Source organism: Protopterus annectens, chromosome 1.part1, assembly GCF_019279795.1.
Source record: "Protopterus annectens isolate FY-2018-M chromosome 1.part1, PAN1.0, whole genome shotgun sequence".
NCBI classification, from domain to species: Eukaryota; Metazoa; Chordata; order Ceratodontiformes; family Protopteridae; genus Protopterus; species Protopterus annectens.
Genome location: NC_056726.1, coordinates 1,056,178,147 through 1,056,202,890, shown reverse-complemented (window position 1 = coordinate 1,056,202,890; position 24,744 = coordinate 1,056,178,147). Strand labels below are relative to the sequence as shown.

Genomic DNA, 24,744 nt, shown 5'->3' with positions numbered 1-24,744 from the left:
TGATGGATGCAGCTACCTGCCAGTTACCTATAAAAAAATAAATAGATAAAAAATAAGTGAAGATGAGTGCTGGTGGGGTACTGCAACTTAAGTGTTGAGACCATGCCTCCTCGAAAATTATTATATTACCAGCTAAGGAAAGTAACATTTTATAGTGGAGTATAAACTCTGATAATCAACAACTGGTTTCAGGATTAATCAGCAAACACTGTGGCATCCTGGAAAGAAAAGAAGACAAAATGTCTTACTACAAGAATGCACGTAAGTGGAAATACGCTGTATGTTTATCATTTTTCTTTTTTTTTGTTTTGCACACATAGTTCCGTAAAGCATGCTCAGTATACAAGTTTCAGCTAATAATATGCTCATTCTGAGCAGAGTAGTTCACTGACTCACTAAACGTTTGCATATTTTGTGGACTGTGAAAGAAGATAGCCATATAATGAAGATGAAAGCTTAAAAATGCTCGAGTTCCGGATTCTGTTCCTAGGGTGCAGCTGCCTCTCTTTTGGTCCATTTTAGCTATGACAAGAAAAATAGGTACAAAGAATTGGAAATGTAGACCTACTCTTTCTTTCACTGAGATAATTAATATAACAAAAAAAGTCTGTAAAAAAGAATTATCAACTGCCAAAATGAGAACTTCGAGTATTGCTCACCAGTTTAGATTTTGTTCAAAATTAAGTGATTTGCTTCAGAAATTTTAATGCCTCACAGTAAGACGCTGTTCGGTTTGATTCTCAGCTAGAACGTCTTCATTGTGGAAATATGCGTAAATGGGAGTACCTTCGTTGAAGGTTGTGCGTCAGAGCTGGCAACTCGGTAAGTAAAAATCTACTGCCAATCATTAGCGGACTGAAGTTCCACTGTGGCGACCCCTAACCGGGAAAAGCCGAAAGACACAAACAAACTTGAGAAATTTTAATGATTTAGTTTTCTATGTTTGATTTTGTTGTGGGTATCTGTAACTAGTTATGTTTTTGTTCTTTTTATCTTTAAATAATTTTGTACAATCTTTGTTTTAAAATGAATAAAAAGTTGTTTAATAAATGACTGGTCAAATTACTCACGTTCTCTTTCTTTCTTTCTGCTTCTTTGACTACTATGTATATTATTTTGAGGACTGCCTTATCTTAACAGTCAGCAGGGTTTTCCCATGTTTTACCTGTGATTTTGAGTTGTCTGTTAACAGTGTGTAAATTATAGCAACAAAGAGTGTGACTTCAGTATTGTAACACAAAGATAGAAAATGACAAAGACAAATAATAACGTTTGGTTAGATGTTACTCACAGTTTCCTCCCTTAGTAACAGACTGACTGCGGCACGTCCACTTTGATGGTTCAGCCGTATAACACATGCAGCTGAAGTAATTCCCATCAGACAGGTCATTGGCAGAAACGATAGTACCAACACTCGGGATATTATTATAATGGTCGCTATTGGTGCCTAAATCAAAAGTAACAGTTTCTGTGGGGTTGTTATTATAGCTGTTTTTCTGTTTAGTGTCCTGTATTTGCTGATCATTTTTATACAACACACATAATCTGTATTTATAGGTGTTATTTTTGCTGCTACATACAATTTTACTTCCATTTTCTTCCATTTTTATCTCTGGCTCCTCCACTTGATCTGGAAAATAAAACAGGAAAACGGATCTGTAATTCAAACACATTATTAGCTTAAAGGATTACATGCGAGAAGCTCAAAGTTAATAATAAGGCTAACTTGCCCTTTAGATTCCATGTGTTTGGCAATTTTGCTGAAATTTCAAACCTAAATCATTCAGAAATATTAATCACATTGCAGTAGACCATTTTATGTGATAACTGGCAATGCACAGGTTGTGTGTCATTCATAGATGCATGTAGCATGAACAGGGAATGCAGAGCAGCAGAAATACCCACAGTATGTGGTAATCGCTGTATAAATAAGTGGTAATAAGTTATGTCCTGTCACAAAGCAAGGTCAATGTACAACATGTGGTTGGGATGTCTAAGACAAACGTTTGCTGCCTTGATGTATTTGGTGGTGCCATATGTGCTAAAATATTTTCAACATGTACAGTGTTACACAATACTATATTAGGAGGCAGTTACTAGGAGGGGTACAACTGTAAAATGAATAGCCCCCAGCACACCAGACAATGGAGGCAGAATCAGATGTTGAGTCAGTGGAAGATCCAACAGCAAGTGGTGACATGCTAGATGAAGGCAGACATTGTATCCCATGGCACTATCAAAAAAGAACAGTTTTCACACAACTTTAGCATATAATGCAGCAGAAACATTAGAGTAAAACTGATGCATGGAAACTCAACACCAGACTGTGATCACCCATACAAAGGATGGCCATTGCTGTGCATCAGAAACAGGCAACCCCAGTAGCAAAGTATGAAGGGCAAGATACAGCTGTCATCTTTTGCTCAGGAGAGGGAGGGAGCACAAGCATATAACGTCTTCACATTCAAATGTGTGACTGCTGAAAACAATTTAAAAAAGAAAGCAGTGTGTGTTTGTGTGTGTGTGTGTGTGTGTGTGTGTGTGTGTGTGTGTGTGTGTGTGTGTGTGTGTGTGTGTGTGTGTGTGTGTGTGTGTGTGTGTGTGTGTGTGTGTGTGTGTGTGTGTGTGTGCACGGGTGTGGTCATGTGGGTGTTGTAATTACTGAAGAAGGGTTTGTGAAGGAAAAGTGTCACTGGATGTCAGATTGTGTGAAGCACTGGAGGTTTTGGTAGTGTGTGTGTGTGTGTGTGTGTGTGTGTGTGTGTGTGTGTGTGTGTGTGTGTGTGTGTGTGTGTGTGAGTGTGTGTGTGTGTGTGTGTGTGTGTGTGTGTGTGTGTGTGTGTGTGTGTGTGTGTGTGTGTGTGTGTGTGTGAGTATATCTTTCTGCCTGAATGCACCCTCAGCAGTAGTTGCAACACTAGGGCTGATATACTGGACAGGTCCAGGGTGTGCATGGTACCGGGTTAGGCATCCCCCACATTAAACTGCTCATGAGAGCCTCCTCTACCAGGAGTTGTATGGATTGTACAATGGCCTTGGCTAGATGCCAACATCTTGAATGAGTGTAAATAAAATCTGCTACCTGAAATGCTGCTGCCTTGACTGTCACAGCCATGGGGATACCCCCCTCCTGGCTGTGGACACCTCCATAATCAATGTAGCCCTGAAAGTGCTAGTACTGTATGACAGGTGATCTAGACCATCCTTCACCACAATGGCCACTTTTCATGGAGATACTGGAGAAACAATTCATTGGATGACATCTGACACGTATCATGAGAGCATGACATGACATGGTACATGTTACTATATGATTCAGTCGATCAAAACTGTCACACATGCAGGATATTCACTCCCAGAGGTCATTGCACACACCCTGTATTAGCAGTAATAGCTCAGAAATGACTGTGGTCATACTAACTTGAGCCTCCATGAAGACTATGTATAAACATTGGGTTGCAGCCATTAGCATAGCAACTTCAGGGGGAGGTAGGTACATATGACCCTAATGACTACCAGTGCTCACCCCTCTGTGTATATGACTCACCCTATGGAGCTTGTGGCATGTATGAATAGCTGCTCTCTAGGTATAATCACACTACCCTGGCTTTGAGTGTCCACAGTAAGCTGTCCCCTGTGTACTGTATCCAGCATACCCACATGACTAATCACAAACCAGGGTCATCATGGAGCATGTGTTTGGAATGCTTAAGGCCAGGTTTCACTCACTTGATGTTGCTTGTGGAGCCCTGCAGTATGATGCTTGGACCATGCCAGTTCATGAATGCTATCATCATCAGAGCTGGATGACGTCTCACATCAGGCTGTGGTGGTTTCACAGTGCTGTTGTCTGATAGTGATTCACCTGTGAACACAGCAAATAATGTAAGTATGTACCCACCACCGTGTACACAGTCCCAGTGCAAATGTAATACGACAGTAACAACCTCAACTTGTACAGATGTCCTTTAACATTGTACCCCTGATATTTATGTGGTACCCAAAACACTCATATCATTAGTAATATGGGCAGTGAGTTCATGATAAACTGAAGTAAAGCACTCTTTATGTAATTACACATACCACAGTGTCAACCAGGGGCATCTCATATGGATACCATAAGGGTACACTGCAACTCTGCACTGAAGTTTAGCTCTACAACTATCCAGTTTTTGCACAGTTTCTGACAGCATCCTGGAATTCCTCTGTTTCCATCAGTGATTGCTTGACTGGCAATCCACCTACCATCAACCTACCCTTCCCTGCAAATTGGATAGCTTATTTTTCAGACAACCAGGTAATGTCTGGTGGCCATACAGTGGACCTGCTTAAATGTGTAGTTGTGGCCACCAATAACATTAATGTCCACCATAAGATGTTTCCATGCACATTCTCAGTAGGCCTGGTCAGCAGCATCCAATACAAACAGCCAGCTGCCTTGGAGCTGGAGAGCCTATAATAACATCTCATTGTCTGCATCTGAATACCTGCCTTTTGTGTTGTTTTTCCCCATCACTGGTGTCTGAGGTGTTCCCTTGCTAATCCTTGTCATGCATACTGCTGTAGGTATTGGAAGATATTTGTGTTAACATGGCAGTCATGACTGTCCCTGGTCACTCACTACCTCGCTGTATCCTTAATTGTCTGTAAATGACACTGATCATATACTTGCTACACATAATGGATTAGACATTAACTGTCCATATTACTAGTAAATGGCTTTTTTTAACAGTATGCACAATTTTTAAATCTTAGCTATTGGCATGCATATTTAAATAGTTGCTTTCCTTTACTCATTAATGGTGCTGTGCTGGATTATATGGAGAACAATAGAAGGATGTGGTATCATAACATGATGAAACATAATGAAACAATATTATTATATAAATCCTGCATTCAGGCATAAGTAGCCCCACTTAGATTTTTACCCAGGACCTCATTTTGTCTAAAACTGGCTCTGTTCAAATCCAGTGCTCTTCCAAACATTAAGGAAGTTCATTCCTCTACCTAGTATCCCCTATTATATCTTCTGCTGTCTATATGCAGTCACCCACAAATATATAGAGCACCTTTCACCTTTTCACATACCTTCTCAACTCTAGTTTCTCCCACACTCTCAACTCAACAGATTTACCATTCTCAGCAGGAACAGTCCTGGAGATGACAGTAGCCCCACTTCATGTGCCCCTTGACCGGCATTACCTTCAAACCACCCCATCACTGAGTAACAGTTCTAAGCATTGCATACTGTTGATAACATCTCCCCACACCAAAACCAATTCTCTCTCCATATGCTGAAGCACTTTGAAAACAAACACCACCATAACAAAACAATTATTTGAGTCAAAGGAAACTAAGGCTCTCCATGCTCATTGTCCTATTACCCCATTACAAGTATACCAGTTGATAGGTTCATAGTTTCATTGGCTGGTACTGAGTTATCTGCCCGAAGGCATATATTAGCCCAGCCACGTTGTGTGGTATTCACCGCCCCTTTAGTAGTTCTCTAGATGCTTGTACTAGCAGCTAATATCCTTGGCCCCTATCTAGTAGTGCTGTTGGTGTGATCCCCGGTGTGAACTTTCTATTACCCATCCACTCATCAAGGTTCTTTTTGAAGAGTGATAGTGAGGGGCTCTGTCTTATGTAGATCGGAACCCTGTTCCATAGTAAGGGAAGTCTCTGCAAAGGGAATCTATCCCTTCAGCATGTTCTATTCATTGTTGTGTTGAGGTTTATATCCCTAGAGCATGTAGCTCAAGTAGATTTGGTTTTGCTAAGATGGCGCATGTTGTTCAACAATTCTGGGTTGGACATGGTTTTGTACGTTAGACAGAGATCATCTCTGAGAAAGCGGTATGCAACAGAGAACAGTCTTAGCTTTTTCAATCGTGCTGCATAGGGCAACTGTTTGAGGCCAGTAATTCTCTTGGTTAGGTACCTCTGTGGTCTCTCCTGCTGCTGGAGATGTCTAGCCAGGTACATTCCAATTGGTGCATTGTACTCAATAATGGGTTTGATGAGAGAAGAGTAGAGGGGCACCATTACATCCTTAAATCTTGATGCGAACCCTTTCATTATCAGATGGGTCACATAGAAGGATTTTCTAGCCACTTTGGCAACATGGATATCAAAGGAGAGGAGGAGGAGAGGAGATGAGGAGAGGGTTGTCTGTATACATGAGGCAGTTGTGACATTGCCTCAGGATGCCCAATTCCACCAGATGAACTGGAGAGTACACCTGAAGCTGACCTCTGGACATGCTTTGAAGAGTAAATTGAACTTAAGTCCTATGGACGATCGAGGGTCTTATGCTATATTATAATAATGCTGTCTAGGAAATTTGGAGAATAATAGTGCTGTCTAGGAGATTAAGACAAGTGCTGATTTCTGTTTTGCAAGTGCTGCAATAAGAGCAGCTGACCTGAAGCACTTGAGTTGAGGCTTGCCTAGTTCTAAGGGAACATTTACAGCACAGACTTTGTTGGGCCGGGAATAGTACACCCCAACTAACCGGTGCTGCCCGGCACTGCTCTGTGTGCAAGACCGCGCAAAAAGAGAGTTACAGGGTTTTTCCTCTAGGTAAGTGAGGAAAGTGAGTACAAGAGCTGTTTTTCTCAAAGCAAGTGAGAAAAGTAAGTACCAAAACTGTTTTCCTCTAGGTAATGAGGAAGAATGATGATGATGAAGGGTTGGGAAGATGGCCTAATGGTAAAGGTGTTTGCCTTGCAAACACAAGGTGCAGTGTTTGAATCTCACAAGGGATAACTGGCTAGGCTTAAAAATGGTTCGAAAGAGCAGTTAGCCTAGTACTAACCTATGAACTTATGAATTGTTAGAAGCTTGCCTGCCTTTCAAAAATCTCTCCATCTATTATCTCTCATGTGTGGCAATTTCCTTTGTAATGCATCATCATTGCCTTCATTAAAACATGCAGCTCTAAATTTCTAATGGAAATAGATCCATGAATAATATAATCCTGTTTTTCCCCATTCCTTAGGTAATTACACTGCCCTAGTAACTATAACATGTGTGTCATTTTCTGTCAGTTCATAACTGCTTAAAATGAATCATTTACAGCTTGAACTATGCTTTATACAGCATTTAAATAAAAATCTAGTTCCCTTTCCAAAGTCTTCCCTCCTGTTCACTTGATTTGTTCATTTTTGCCATCAAGTTCATCTCTTCCTTCAGTGATTAAGATCATTTTCCCAGTTACTTATTTCAAGCACCACCCCAACTTTACTTTTCCATAGAGATACTTGTAGACCTCTGCACTTCTCTAATAATTCCCAAATTTTTACTACGGCATTTGATGCCAGTAATTTCTCCCAATGCTTCCATTGTCATTCTTACCTTTCATTTCTAAGTATGTTTCCAGTCTATTTTCCTGAATCAACCAAAATCATTTCAGTATAAAAACTCCAACTCTGTCTCTGAAATTATCAGTGTATACTGTTCATACCATATCCTGTCTTCTTATCTTCCTTCACTCCATGATATCAGCTGTACACCCAGCCATCAATATTCTTATATTTTTACTTTATCTTCACGCTTCTCTTGCTTGTAACTTTCATCTCACAAGTCTAGCTATAAAGGTTACTTTTGACCAGCCCACAAATTATTTTGTTTTTCTCTCCTCCTCTGACTTCTCACTGTTACTTGTAATACCATCTGCTGTATCATCCCATTTCCATTTTTGTTCTCCACTTATAACTTACCAGTATTTCACTTTATAGGTAAGTACGAGGCTAACTGCCCTTGTGGGCCATTTTAAGCCTAGCCAATTACCCCATGTGAGCATCAAACCCTGTACCTTGTGTCTACAAGGTAAGCACCTTAACCATTATGCCATCATCCCACGACTTTATTTACTCTTTGTTTACTGACTTAGTTCCACTGGGTCAGTGTCCTCTTTTCAGGGGAGACCCAAGATGGTATTCATACTTACTAGTGGAAATCTGGTCAGGGTACTGGGGAACTTCCCTGCTGCATGGAGCTGCTAGGTGGAACCAGAGGGCTCCCACAACAGCAACAAAGAGGCTCAAGGGAAGCAGCAGCATGGAAGAGGAGCAGGGAAAGCTATTGGGAGATGCAGGTGGAAAATAAGAATTTGGTGAAAAAATTTGTTTGATACGAAGCATCAGAATGTAAACACAATTCCTGTGTGGTGAATGATATAAATGAGCAGCATTCAGCTCATTTGTCTCAATGCAGAAGGAAGGAAGTGAATCTGTTGGGGTGATACAGATGGAACTGGCATCACAAGAGGTTTCAGATGAGGGCCTGTTAAAAGCAGTCAAGCAGGTGATCCAGGTGACAGTTGTGCTGTTTTGTAGGGTGAGATGTCAGAGGATGGTAATATGGAGAAAGAACCAGGTGATGTGACAACAGAGAATACAGCAGTGACAGAAAGTAAAAGAGGAAAGCAGCTGCAAACTGAGACAGTGTCTGGTTGTGGCAACATATAAGGCAGTAAGTAAAACATATGCAACAGTGACAGTGGGCAAAGAAAGTCAGCAACAACAAACTGTAAGTAAAACTGTTTGTAAAAAGATGAGGAGATAACCTGTGAGAATAAGAACAACAAAAAAAGAAAGACATGGTAATAATCAGATATGTATCGGGCAATTGAACTGCTCTAGGTTTTAAAGCTTAAGAAATTCACTTTTGTTTTGTTTTTTTTTAGAAATTGGGACAAAAACTTTTTGTGACTTAATATTTGAAACTCATTGACTTATGATGGTATTTCTAGAACTGTGTAACAAACAGATGGATACTTATTTATTTTTTACTAGTAACTTAAAGAGTGTCACTTTGCAGTTTAGAACAGATGAACTGGAAGAAGAGGATGTTAAAAATGCATACAGGGCTTGTATGAAACTGTTTATAACATTGTGAAAGGAAAAGATAATGGAAACTTATGAAATGGAGGGTGGAGGTCGGAAGCTGTTTTAAAATGTGAAAAAAAAAACAAGGCAAAACACTTGCAAAGTGCTGTTTTTGTGGATGATCATAGAGGATCATTAAGACAAACTAGCAAGCCTAAATCTTTTGTGGGGATTTTTCTCATTTAATTAATGATTGTGACAAAATACAATGTGACCAGTGTAGGGAGAAAGGTCATAGATCAAAAAGCTGTGTGCCTGAATGCACTTTGCATGAAAAAGGGACACTTTTGGGTGGATTGTCAAGAGTAAAATGTTAAATAATGAAAAAGAAGGGGAAACAGAATAAACTATACACAAGAAAGGACAACAATAAGGTGGGAAGAGGGTGAACAAGATGAAGAAGACAGTATAGAAGAAAAAAATATATACAGAGGGGGAAATGAGGAGAGAGGGTGCACGCAGGAAAGGATGTCAGCAGAATGGATTGACACTAATAATGTTTCGAAGTTCTAGCCAGTGAAAATATTATTTATTTATTGACGTGATTACAGTGAAAGTCCAACTGGGTAGGTGACCCTTTTCAGCAGATGCCCTGGAAGAAAAGCTTTGATGTATTATTACAAAAACATTTTAAGAGCAACAATTTTAGAATCTTGAACAAGAACAAAATCTGCAGATTAAATAATTATACCAACTTACACATAATGTAATGCTTTGGTTAAGAAGAGATGCAACTTAAATGACAATGATTTAATATTTAGAGAATTTTTAGATAGTTTAGAGAAATTAAAAATAAGTTTGTGTAACACAAAGAGGAACTGTAATATGAAGTGGGAGGAAAAACAGGTTTAGAGCATATTAACAAAAGCAAGTGTAACTAATGCAAAAGACAAAAAAAAAAAAAAATAATAAAAAAATGTATCAGGCCATGGACATCAGGGAAGACTCAAACTTTATAAAACCATATAAAAATTTGGCAAAACCATAACTTGTTCAAAAACACAACACATTCAGTGCTTTCATCCAAAAATAAATAAATAAACAAATAAATAAATAATGAAGCTGAACATTCCTGTAGGGAATGCATATATGAGCACATGTATGATATTTCCTATATGGTTGTATCTACTGCTTTATATAAACATTTGAAAAAATGTGCGCAGAGTGATTTTAAAATTTTGTATTGCAGCAGACGGACACTAAGATCTGGGGGGGGGTTCTTAATGATAGCATCTCTACATCCAGTGGAAACTATGGTCAGTAAGATTGTAAAATAAATAAATTAGTTTATTTATGTATTAATTCTCTAATACATTCTTGATATGGTATTTACTGTGGTTAAGTGTATATGTTTTTTTAATAGATTCAAAGTATTTATGGCTCTAAGCATTTAATATATATTTTAGGGGTTGCTTGCTTTAAATTTTTATCCAAGAAAGTTTGAAACTTGAGTCATGTGATGTTCTTAATGTATGATTTTTTTTAACATGGTCATTGTCATGTTGTTCTGATTATTATTATTATTATTATTATTATTATTATTATTATTATTATTATTATTATTAATTTGGACGAAAGTACTAAATGTGTTAAATGTTTTTGAATAAATTATGGTTTACCAAACTTTTGAATTGTTTTATATGGTTTGATTCTTCCCTGGCTTCTGTGGCCTTGTACATTTTTTGTTTTATCAGAGCACATTTAAATAGAGAGTTAGGGGAGAGAAATTGATTGATGCAAGTAAGTAAAGAGGGTGCAGTAAGGAAGTGTAAGGTATGAATAGGTACTTATTCATATTTAGGGATATATTCTATCTTGAGGTTATCTGCTTCTGAGGATGAAGGATTATTTGTACATTAACACAGGAAAAAATATCTAATCGGAGAAAGAGTAAAAATAAGAAAATGAAAATTTAAAACTATTTCCATAAAACTTAAAAGAAGAAAAAAACAACAATTTTAGAGTACTTTAAGTTCATAGGTTCTTCGGTTCATAGGTTGGTACTAGGCTATCGGCCCTAGGGCCTATACAAGCCTAGCCAATCAATTCCCTGGATATTTTTCCCACAATATTTACTTCCCTGGACCCCTGTCTAGCAGGGCGACTGATGTGATCCCCTGGGTGAATTTCCTATCTCCCATTCAATCATCAAGGTTCCTTTTGAAGAGGGCTAAATAGGTGCTCTGCTTGACATGTATGGGTAGTCTATTCTAGAGTATGGGGAGTCTCTGGGTCAGGAATCTATGCCTCTAGCATGTTTTGTTCATTGTGATGACAAGGTTTAGTTCCCTGGAATGTGTGGCTCTGAGGGATTGGAATTTCTTTAAGTGGAGCATGTCCAACAGCTCAGGGTTTGACATGGCCTTTATGTTAATCAGAAACCGCCGCTGAGTAGATGCTATGCCACAGAGTGTAGCTGGAGTTTTTTTAGACGGTCAGCATAGGGCATCTGCTTTAGGCTTTTGATTCTTTTAGTGAGGTATTTATGTGGCCTTTCCAGCTGTTGCAGATGTCTTGTGAGGTACACACCAAATGGGGCATTGTATTCTATAATGGGTCTAATGAGGGATGAGTACAGTGGGACATTGACCTCCTTTTTTCTGGATGAAAAGCCCTTAGTGATGAGGTGTGCCACATAGAAGGATTTCCTGACTGTTGTGGCAATGTGGTTATGGAAGGTGAGACCACTGTCCACCTGTGTCACTAAGTCTCTTATCACACTTTTGGTGTTTAGTGTACTGCCACCTATGTGGTAATTCATGGGTACATGTTTATTCCCAAAGAGGATAACTATACATTTCTTGGTGTTGAGCCCATGGCTCTGGCACCAAGCATATGATTCTGTAAGGCCCTTTTGTAGAATATCCACATCATTAGGGGATTCAATAATGACTCCTAGTTTGCAGTCATCTGCAAACTTTGTTAGCCGGAGTCCCTTAGTGTTGGCCTGTACTTCAGAGAAGTAGATGCTGAATAAGAGATGTCCCAGGATTGAACCCTGAGGTACCCCACTTGTCACTTGTCTAGAGCTAGATTTGCAGTTGGTTACCTTTACAGACAGACAGTTGGAAACCGATCGAGTGACGTAGGGATTTATGCCCAGCTTAGTAAGTTTATCTATGATTTCAGAGTGGGGGGTGGTGTCAAAGGCCTTGGCAAGGTCCAGATAGGCTGTGTGGACCACCTTACCCTCATCCACAGCTCTGGAGACTAATTCAAATAAGTCAATCAGGTTCAGGCCCTTCACGAACCCAAACTGGGTGGGGTCCAGTGTTTGAAGGTTTCCCATGTCTTTGTTTATAAGTTTCATGATAATGCGTTTTATACCCTTGCAGATGTGAACTGTATTATTAGCACTGCCAGAAGGATGGGGTACAAGAATGGTGTGCTAAATGTGATGTGGATATCATTCTGTAAGAGGATGTAAGATTCCTGACAAGTGAAGATAGCATGCAAATACAAAAATTCTGATGTGAAAATATAATCTGGAATTTAGGAAGTGCACATTGTTCTGGAGTGGTTGTGTTGTGTAAACAAAAGGTGAACATGTAAGATGCAAAATTGGTATGGATGGCAAGGATAACTTGTAGATGTGAGGTTGAGAAAACATGTTTATGGAATTATAGCATTATATGCATATATAACTAGCAAAGAAAGAAAGAATCTGTTTTTCACGTCTTAGAATACATGGTGGTCAAAATGAAAGTTATTATTGCAAGGGATTTTAATTGTGATTTAAGGGGAAGATGTCAAAAGAAAGGGAAAGATGGGAGAAATACAGGAAGTAATAAAATGTGGTAAATTGGCTGTGCAGAATAAAAGTCAATGGATTTATAGAAGGGGACACTGGATCAGGAATTGATCATTTTACATTATTACAAAGCATGGGATTAATAACTGGTGGTAGAGATGTGACAGGTTTTTCAGACCCTTTATCAATATGGATGGAGGTGATGGAAGAAAAAGAGATTATATTAAAATAGGAAAAGGAATAAAAAAATAAATGAAAAGGTATGGGATGAAGTTTGAGAGTGGGAACTACTGCAGCTATGAAATGATTATAAACCAATGAAGGATTTCCATAAATAAATGGTCTGAATGTTGAGTTGAATTTAAAAAGGAGTATTTTTAATGGCAGAATGATGTGAAAAAGTGGAGTATGGGTAAATCTAAATAAATGTATTAGAAAATTTAGAGAATAATACAACAGAGTGTTATTTTATAGAAAAAGATACACCAAAGAAAGTGAAAAAATATGGCATTACTGTTTAGGCAGAGATGTTTACAAGGGAGATGGAAGGAGGTTAAAATAGTACATGAGGATATTACTATAATTAGCAAAACTGAAAATGTAAAATGAGAGGTAAAAAGAGGCCAAGATCAAATTCTGAGTATTGTAGTACAGCATGTGGTAAATATGCATAAGAATAAAAAGATGGAAAATAAGTGAGAGAGAATGGAAAGTAAAAAAAATCCCAAAATAAGTTAACAAAACTGAAAAATTATTATTAGTGAATTGAATTAAGTGATTAGGAAAATAAGTGCTGATTCAGTATCAGGCCCAGATGGTATTAGGTATTTAATATGCAAGAAATGAATGAATGGAAAAGAGTGTACTTTGTAAGGGTACTGACTGAACATTAAAGGAAGGTTTGTTTGTGAAGCATTATGTGGTGGGATAATAACATTTATATGGAAGAAAGATGAAAAGAATTGCACTAAATAGCACATATTATTAATTTATATGACAATAATATGGTGGAGAATGGAAGGAAGGATGAGGAATATTACGGAAGAAAGTACATACACTATAAAAAGGAAGGGATGTCAAGAATTATTTGTTGTACGAGAAATTGTGGATTATATTGTAAGTAAAAGGGAGGATGTGAAACTTATGGTAGATGATATTAGCAAGGCATTTAATACAATAAGACATGATGTGTTATGGGATGTTATGGAGAAATATGAATAGGTAATAGAATTAGAACAGTGTGTATGCCACCGTATCAAAATAATAGAGTGACAGTGTTTGTAGCTGAGTAAAGGAATATGTACGAAGTGTGGTATAAGACAAGGATGTCCCATGAGTAGAATGTTGTTTTCATGGCTACTGAGTGCAGTAGGGAGGGAAGTAGTTTATAAAGTGAGAGATGCTAGATATGTGACGCAAATGGAGGTGGTGATTCCAGTAGTTCTGACATACATAGATAATGTTGTTGTTGTTTCTAAAAACAAATATGGATGATGGCAGTTTTGGTTTGCCTGAATGGAGAATGGATGTTTAAAGGAAAAGTTAATCACCTTGAATAAAGTAAAACTTAAGAGTTTGGGTGATGTGATAAACAAATGGGAGTGTGTATTTTTCAATGAATGAATTGTCCTTGCTAAGAAACAAAACTTGGGCAAATTGTGTAGTTGTGATGCAATGAAACGGTTTGATAAAAGAAAAGAAAGACAAATGTCTTATGTGTAAGACTTAAACAGTAGATTAACATTCAGGAAAAAGGTTTATCTGTCACATTTGGTATTAATAGGAAAATAACATACATGTCAAATGTTTATATGAGCCCAGAAAATATGAAAAGAAAAGTGTGTAGTTTGTGATTAAAGACAGTGAAAAGAGGTGTGTTTATGAATGGAAATGATGGGAATTGGATTAACTAAAGCCATTTTTTATTCTGCTTTTTTAAAATTTATATAGAGTATTAAAGTGGGCAAAGAAAGAGAATGAGCATTTAATAATGAGAATGTTTAAGTACAACAATTCTGGGAGGTGATAAAAATAAGAAAGAGATAAAAGAATATGTAAATGAAGAAATTAAAAATTATCAATAAAAATACTAACATGCAAAATAAAAACTGATTATATGGAGAAAGATAGAACAACATGGTATGATAACATGATGAAACAATAGCATTATTTAACAGCAATGGAAATTTAACAGAAGAAGTGATTAAAGCCATTTAAGACATTGAAGTAAGGTAAAGCAGTCTACGAAGACTGTAGAGTATCAGGATTCCCTATAGAGAGTGTGGTCATAAATAATTTACCAGGAGAGGAGCATATGCCTTATGAACATAAAGGTACAAAGTGTGTTTATTTTGTGGGGAGGAAGAGACAACAGAACATGTTTTTTATGTAAATGAGTGGAGAAACTCCGGAAAATGTTGTGTGAAGAAGCATATTAATGGTATAAACAATATAGATATGTATATAATTATGTATGGATATTATGAGAGTAAGAAAAAATAATAGGTGAAAAGGGTGGATAACAATTTATTTTATGTAAAATAGGTTTTGCACTTTTTAATTTTTCCAAGTCCTTTGGGTTACTAATACCATGACAGGAACATGGGTTATTTGGAAAGAAAGATTGGACAACTGGAAAGACCACATAAGCACCTCCCCAAGAGGATCAAAGGACTCAAACAGATGCCCTACACAGTTAGGCTAAAGAAACTCCAGCTCTACTCACTTGCTTACCGCTTACTCAGAGGCAATCTGTGCCTGACATATAAAGCCATGTCCAAACCAGAATTAATGGACATGCTCCACCTCAGGAAATCCAAATCACTTAGAGCCACACGCTCCAGGGACTTAAACCTCAGCACAGAAATAAATAGGACATGCTAGAGGGACAGATTCATATCCCAGAGGCTCCCCTCACTCTGGAACAAAATCCAAATCCATGTTAGGCAGAGCCCCTCAATGACCCTCTTCATGAGAAATCTTGATGAGTGGATGAGAGATCGTAGGTTTACCTCTGGGATCTCTTCTGTGTCCGTACTAGTCAGAGGCACAGTAAACTAACCCTAAAAGGGCTATCTTCTGTGACCTACTATACAGAGGCACAGTCAACTAATTTAAAAGGGTAGCGTAAGCCAAATACACTCTGGCTAGGCTTAGAAATGCCCTAGGGCAGATAGCCTAGTATCAACCTATGAACCTATGAAGGAAAGGTTATTTAAGGGGAAATGGATTTTGACTTATGTATTCTGAAAATTCAGATTATGGTTGTGGAAGCAAAGAGGGTCAAATATGGAAGAATAACAATGAGAATGTTATAAGGAAAATGCTAAAATAGAACAATACAAATGTATATAATCTGTACATATGCACATTTTGTAAATATGTAAATAATGCTTTTTAGTTTGCATTAAATAAAGCACTTCTACTCTTTTTTTTTTTTTTTTTAATAAGTGCCGTATGATTTTTCACATCCATCTAAGCTACCACTAACTCAGGCAGATGACACCTTAGTTTAAAGTCTCATTTGAATATCAGCAAACTCAGGAATGTAGCACCCTCCCCCCAATACTGCACTGCAGTGTAAGTACTAGGAAATTAACCCAAGTGCTGGGTGTGGGAATAGAGCTCATAATCTTCTGTTCTTCAAGCATCAAATGTGAGTGTAATACATGTTAAGCCACTGACACTTCTGAATGAAGGCAGATCTATGCATGATCAGAAATTCATATATTTTATTTCTATTTCCCAGCCTAAACCCCCCCCACTCGATCACTTCCAATAAACCTCTCTAGATTGCTAACCTTAATTAATCCACTTCTAGTAAACATGCACTTCCTCTTGTCCCTTTTATTCTTTTGCCTGTTAATGGTTCCACCTGCTTTCCACATCTCTTCCCTACAGTGTAATTTTCCTTCCATTGAATGCCCTTCTCCCATATAACCTATTCCTTCTCGGGTCTACTACCAGATTACAGTCATTTACTTCCGTTCTTATTGCCTTCATTTTCCCCTATTCCTCATAACACATGATAAAGACCTTCATCCTCCCTATTAGGCCAAGATATAATCTTCATCTTCCATGTTAGAAATCCTTCATTACAGATTTCAGGAAGACAAAGTCAAAAGACTCTAAGAAATTAGTAGCTCACTATAAGGTTTGCACATGGCAGCAAACATACTACTATGAGTTGAAAATTGGGAAGTCTCTGGCCAACTGCCTACATTCTCCACCAGTGTAAGCCATGTGAGACTTTGCATGTTTATTTTGAAAGTGAAAAGAAATCAAATATCATAGCTGACTTGGCCTTGCTGATCCAAATAAAGTACACAGTACCTTCAGTTGATTTTATGAATGATTCACAGTCCACACAGGCCCTACCAGATGCAGGCTGCCTTTAAAACTAAACATCCAAACATCAAAGACTAACGACCCAAATTCCACATCTGAAATTAAGAACCTCTACATGTTACTTTCCATGGTTTAGCCCTGACCAGCTTCTCCCACTCCAAGCTTCCACAGTCTTTATTCAAATGATCCTGCATGTGAAGTGCTAAATGGTTGCTACTACCAGGCAACTGCTTTATTCGTTTGTAATTAAGGCCTTGATTTCTAGGTACCTGCTGTGAGAATATCTCCATTTTCCACTTTTTTGTTTTGTGTTTTATGTTTTCTACATTTTCAAAATGTGCTGGTATAATGACAGACGTGTATATCTATATATCTATATTTATATATCTACATCTACCTCTGTCTCTCCCTATATACACACACACACGCACACACACACACACACACATATATATATATATATATATATATATATATATATATATATATATATATATATATATATAGGCCCTCTTTGAAATCTCAAAATACTGAAAGAACGACTTTCAGTTACTCAAGGCAAAAATAACAAAAGTGCACTTATTCAAAACTACACGTTCACGAATGTGAGGATACTGAATCTGCATTTGGTGTGATGTGGTGTGGTTTGTGATTGAGGTGCATTGCATTCTGGGAATTAGATATGGCAGATGATGTGTAGTTGGGTACAGAGATTCAGGTAGGTTGTAAGTGTTTAAGGGTTTTGGGTAGGGATTTTTTTTATTTTCTAGTTGTGTGGGAAGTTTTGGAAGTAGGATGGGGTAGATAGGTGAGAGTGTGTGCGTGTTAGTGTTGAAGCCAGCGAATTTTGTAAATGTGTAGTATGTGCATTTTTCACATGTATGTTTGATGGTGTGTGAAGTAAGTGTAAGTTGACTAATGGTAGTTTTTTTATGTATTTCATGGTAGTGTAAACTCAGAGTTGGTATATATAAGTAGTGTGGGTGTAGAGGAGGTTGCAGCCCCCTCATGGGGGGGGTGCAGCTTATACATAGGTTATGTGGGTTTTGCCGGTGTGTGTGTTTCATTGCTTTGTAGGGGGAAGGTATTGCTTATGATTTAGTGTATATTAAAAAACTGAACATTGTTTGCTGAAAATTCATTATTATGAACGTTCAGTATAGTGATATTCATTTTTTTAAATTTTTCGTTATAGTGCATGTTCGGTATTTATGTCTCGAGATACTGAAAGTTGATCTTTCAGTATTTTGAGATTTGAAAAAAAAAATAAATATATATATATATATATATATATATATATATATATGTATAGAGGTCCATTACATAATGCTGAAAACTCATTTCATTGAAACTCATATGGCCGTACCCATTTTGCTGAAATCTCATTTCATTGAATATCTTATCCAAAAGAAATATATGGTAAAAAGATATTTTTGCAAGGAGGTAAGCCAAGCTGTACTCCCATGTGGGGGCTTTGCACCAGACACCCTTTACTTCTATATACTAACTCCATTATCACACAACCACAGAGAAAAGAAAAATACCACCCACAGTGAACCAGTTCTCGAGAGCAAACAAGGACATGTACAGATCTGGGGTTACAACATGATGGTGATCATTACAATTAACTCATACTGTACTAGACTCACGTAATACCACCCACAGTGAACCAATGCTGAAGAGCAAACATGGACATGTACAGATCTGGGGTTACAACATAATGGTGATCATTACAATTCACTCATACTGTGCTAGACTCACGTAATACCACCCACAGTGAACCAGTGCTTGAGAGCAAACATGGGCATGTACAGATCTGGGGTTACAACATAATGGTGATCATTACAATTCACTCATACTGTGATAGACTCACTTAATACCACCCACAGTGAACCAGTGCTGGAGAGCAAACTGGGACATGTACAGATCTGGGGTTTCAACATGATGGTGATTGTTAAAATTCACTCATAGTGTGCTAGACTCACTTAATACCACCGACAGTGAACCAGTGCTTGAGAGCAAACATGGACATGTACAGATCTGTGGTTACATCCTGATGGTGATAATTACAATTCACACATACTGTGCTAGACTCACTTAATACCACCCACAGTGAACCAGTGCTGGAGAGCAAACAGGGACATGTACAGATCTGGGGTTTCAACATGATGGTGATTGTTAAAATTCACTCATAGTGTGCTAGACTCCCTTAATACCACCCATAGGGAACCAGTGTTTGAGAGCAAACATGGGCATGTACAGATCTGGGGTTACAACATGATGGTGATTATTACAGTTCACTCATACTGTGCTAGACTCACTTAATACCACCCACAGTGAACCAGTGCTGGAGAGCCAACATGGACTTGTACAGATCAGGGGTTACAACATGATGGTGATCATTACAATTCAGTCATACTGTGCTAGAGTCACATAATACCACTCAAAGCGAATCAGTGCTCAAGAGCAAACATGGACATGTACAGATCTGGGGTTAAACATGATGGTGATCATTACAATTCACTCATACTGTGCTAGAATCACTTAATAACACCCACAGTGAACCAGTGCTCGAGAGCAAATATGGACATGTACAGATCTGGGGTTACAACATGATGGTGATCATTGCAATTCACGCATACTGTGCTAGACTCACTTAATAACACCCACAGTGAAACAGTGCTCAACAGCAAACATGGAGATGTACAGATCTGGGGTTACAACATTATGGTGATCATTACAGTTCACTCATACAGTGCTAGACTGACTTAATACCACCCACAGTGAACCAGTACTCAAAAGCAAACATGGACATGTACAGATCTGGGGTTACAACATGATGGCGATCATTTTCAATTCACTCATACTGTGCTAGACTCATTTAATACCACCCACAGTGAACCAGTGCTCGAGAGCAAACTTAGAGATGTACAAATCTGGGGTTACAACATGATTGTGATCATTACAATTCACTCATACTGTGCTAGAATAACTTAATAACACCCACAGTGAACCAGTGCTCAAGAGCAAACATGGACATGCACAGATCTGGGGTTACAACATGATGGTGATCATTGCAATTCACTCATACTGTGCTAGACTCACTTAATACCACCCACAGTGAAACAGTGCTCAAGAGCAAACATGGAGATGTACAGATCTGGGCTTACAACATGATGGTGATCATTTCAATTCACTCATACTGTGCTAGACTCACTTAATACCATCCACAGAAGACCAGTGCTCGAAAGCAAACATGGACATGTACAGATCTGGAGTTACAACCTGATGGTGATCATTAAAATTCACTCATACTGTGCTAGACTCACTTAATACCACCCACAGTGAACCAGTGATCGAGAGCAAACATGGAGATGTACAGATCTAGGGTTACAACATGATGGTGATCATTACAATTCACTCATACTGTGCTAAACTCTCCTTATGCCACCCACAGTGAACCAATGCTGGAGAGCAAACATCGACATGTACAGACTTGGGTTACAGCATGATGGTGATCCTTACAAATCACTCATAATGTGCTAGACTAACTTACTACCACCCACAGTGAACCAGTGCTCGAACACAAACATGGACATGTGCAGATCTGGGGTTGCAACATGATAGTGATCATTACAATTCACTCATACTGTGCTAGACTCACTTAATACAACCCATAGTGAACCAGTGCTGGAGAGCAAATATGGACATGTACAGATCTGGAGTTACAGCATGATGGTGATCAGTACAATTCACAGATACATTGCTAGACTCACTTAATACCACCCACAGTATGCCAGTGCTCGAGAGCAAACATGGACATGTACAGACATGGGGTTACAACATGATGGTAATCATTACAATTCACTCATATTGTGCTAGAGTCAATTAATACCACCCAGAGTGAACCAGTGCTGAATGGCAAACATGGACATGTAGAGATCTGGGGATAAAACATGATGATGATCATTGCAATTCACTCATACTGTGCTGGACTCACTTAATACTAACCACAGTGAACGAGTGCTTGAAAGCAAACATGGACATGTACAGATCTGGGGTTACAACATGATGGTGATCATTGCAATTCACTCATACTGTGCTAGACTCACTTAATACCACCCACAGTGAACCAGTGCTGGAGAGCAAACATGGACTTGTACAGATATGTAGTTCCAACATGAAGGTGATCATTACAATTCACTCATACTGTGTTAGACTCACTTAATACCACCCACAGTGAACCAGTGCTTGAGGGCAAACATGGACGTGTACAGATCTGGGGTTACAGCATGATGGTGATCATTACAATTCATTCATACTGTGCTAGACTCACTTAATACCACCCACAGTGAACCAGAGCTGAATGGTATACATGGAGATGTAAAGATCTGTGGTTACAACATGATGGTGATCATTAGAATTCACTCATACTTTGCTAGACTCACTTAATACCACCCACAGTGAACCAGTGCTCGAGAGCAAACATGGGCATGTACAGATCTGGGGTTACAACATGATGGTGATCATTACAATTAACTCATACTGTGCTAGACTCACTTAATACCACCCACAGTGAACCAGTGCTCGAGAGCAAACATGGGCATGTACAGATATGGGGTTACAACAAGATGGTGATCATTACAATTAACACATACTGTTCTAGACTCAATACCACCCACAGGGAACCAGTGCTTGAAATCAAACATGGGCATGTACAGATCTGGGGTAACAACATGATGGTGAGCATTACAATTCACTCATACACTGCTAGACTCACTTAATACCACCCACAGTGAACCAGTGCTGTAGAGCAAACATGGACTTGTACAGATCTAGGGTTACAACATGATGGTGGTCATTACAATTCACTCATACTGTGCTAGACTCACTTAATACCACCCACATTGAGCCAGTATTCAAGAGCAAACATGGACATGTACAGATCTGGGGTTACAACATGATGGTGATCATTACAATTCACTCATACTGTGCTAGACTCACTTAATACCACCCACAGTGAACCAGTGCTGGAGAGCAAACATGGACTTGTACAGATATGTGGTTACACATTGATGGTGGTCATTACAATTCACTCATACTGTGCTAGACACACTTAATACCACCCACAGTGAACCAGTGCTCGAGAACAAACATGGACATGTACAGATCTGGGGTTACAATATGATGGTGATCATTAGAGTTCACTCATACTGTGCTAGACTCACTTAATACCACCCACAGTGAACCAGTGCTCAAAATCAAACATGGGCATGTACAGATCTGGGGTTACAATATGATGGTGATCATTAGAGTTCACTCATACTGTGCTAGACTCACTTAATGCCACCCACAGTGAACCAGTGCTCAATAGAAAACATGGACATGTACAATTATGGGGTTAAAACGTGATAGTGATGATTATAGTTCACTCATACTTTGCTAGAATCACTTAATACCACCCACAGTGAACTAGTGCTTGAGAGCAAACATGGACATATACAGATCTGGGGTTACAAGATGATGGTGATCATTACAACTCATTCATACAGTGCTAGACTCACTTAATACCAACCACAGTAAACTAGTGCTCGAGAGCAAACATGGACATGTACAGATCAGGGGTTGAAACATGATGGTGATCATTACAATTTACTCATACTTTGCTAGACTCACTTAATACCACCCACAATGAATGAGTGTTTGAAAGCAAACATGGACATGTACATATCTGAGTTTACAACATGATGGTGATCATTATAATTCGCCCATACTGTGCTAGACTCACTTAATACCACCCACAGTGAACCAGTGCTCTAGAGCAAACATGGATTTGTGTAGCTCTGGGGTTACAGCATGACTGTGATCATTACATTTCACTCATACTATGCTAGATTCACTTAATACCACCCACCCACAGTGAATCAGTTCTTGAAAGCAAACATGGACATGTACAGATCTGGGATTAAAACATGATGGTGATCATTATAATTCGCCCATACTGTGCTAGACTCACTTAATACCACCCACAGTGAACCAGTGCTCTAGAGCAAACATGGATTTGTGCAGCTCTGGGGTTACAGCATGACTGTGATCATTACATTTCACTCATACTATGCTAGATTCACTTAATACCACCCACAGTGAATCAGTTCTTGAAAGCAAACATGGACATGTACAGATCTGGGATTAAAACATGATGGTGATCATTATAATTCACTCATACTGTGCTAGACTCACTTAATACCACCCACAATGAATGAGTGTTTGAAAGCAAACATGGACATGTACAGATCTGGGATTAAAACATGATGGTGATCATTACAATTCACTCATACTGTGCTAGACTCACTTAATACCACTCACAGTGAACCAGTGCTCAAGAGCAAACATGGACATGTACAGATCTGGGGTTACAACATAATTGTGATCATTACAATTCACTCATACTGTGCTAGACTCACTTAATACCACCCACAGTGACCCAGTGCTCGAGAGCAAACATACACATGTACAGATCTGGGGTTACAACATGATGGTAATCATTATAATTCACTCATACTGTGCTAGACTCAATTAATACCACCCACAGTGAACCAGTGCTCGAAAGGAAGCATGGATGTGTACAGATCTGGGGTTACAACATGATGGTTATCATTACAATTCACTCATACTGTGCTAGACTCACTTAATACCACCCACAGTGAACCAGTGCTTGAAAGCAAACATGGACTTGCACAGATCTGGGGTTACAACATGATGGTGATTATTACAATTCACTCATACTGTGCTAGACTCACTTAATATCACCCACAATGAGCCAGTGCTCGAGAACAAACATGGCCATGTACAGATCTGGGGTTACAACATGATGGTTATCATTACAATTCACTCATACTGTGCTAGACTCACTCAATACCACCCACAGTGAACCAGTGTTCGAGAGCAAACATGGACATGTACAGATCTGGGGTTACAACATGATGGTGATCATTACAATTCACTCATATTGTGCAAGACTCACTTAATACCACCCACAGTGAACCAGTGCTGAACAACAAACATGGACATGTACAGATCTGTGGTTACAACATGATGGTGATCATTACAATTCAGTCATACTGTGCTAGACTCACTTAATACCACCCACAGTGACCCAGTGCTCGAAAGCAAACAGGGACATGTTCAGATCTGGGGTTACAACATGATGGTGATTATTACAATTCACTCATACTGTGCTAGACTCACTTCCCTAATCAGAATCACATTTTTGGCCAAGTATGCATGCATACAAGGAATATGACTCCAGTTTCAATTACTCTCTCTTATTATTTGCTAACATTTTTGTGATAAAGCACAGTGGAAATGTCTGTATTTAGTTAGGTAATTATTTTGAGGTGGGAATGATGACTGAGTTTTAAATTGAGGATGGAGTGTACCATAGAAGAGGAACAGGTTTAAGATATGGGTGATAGTTTTTGACAAAGGTTTACCCATCATTTTTAGAAATGCAGGGAAGGCTGTTATTCAAATTGTTCCTGATGTCCATTTTTTCTAAGTGTTTGCAGACTGACTGATCAGATATTTCCTAGAGTAGAATATATTTGTTAGGGTTTTAGGACTTTGTGTTTTGTTAGGAAAGCAGACTCTAGTTTAGTTGATGGAGTAAGATTGAAGAAAACTAGTAGCAGTAGATTTACTTCATAGGTTTTCAGGTTCATAGGTGTGTACTAGTCTAATGCTGTTGGAGCCTTT

General features: G+C 38.5%; 1 protein-coding gene across 1 annotated transcript in view; it reads right to left on the bottom strand.

Moving 5' to 3' along the window:
• Nucleotides 1-24,744, bottom strand: part of LOC122815333 — a 250,636-nt gene that overhangs the window by 104,502 nt on the left and 121,390 nt on the right. Inside the window, exon 4 of the mRNA XM_044087756.1 lies at nucleotides 1,292-1,630. Within this exon, the coding sequence (XP_043943691.1) occupies nucleotides 1,292-1,630 (339 nt within the window). The remainder of the gene's footprint in view (nucleotides 1-1,291; nucleotides 1,631-24,744) is intronic.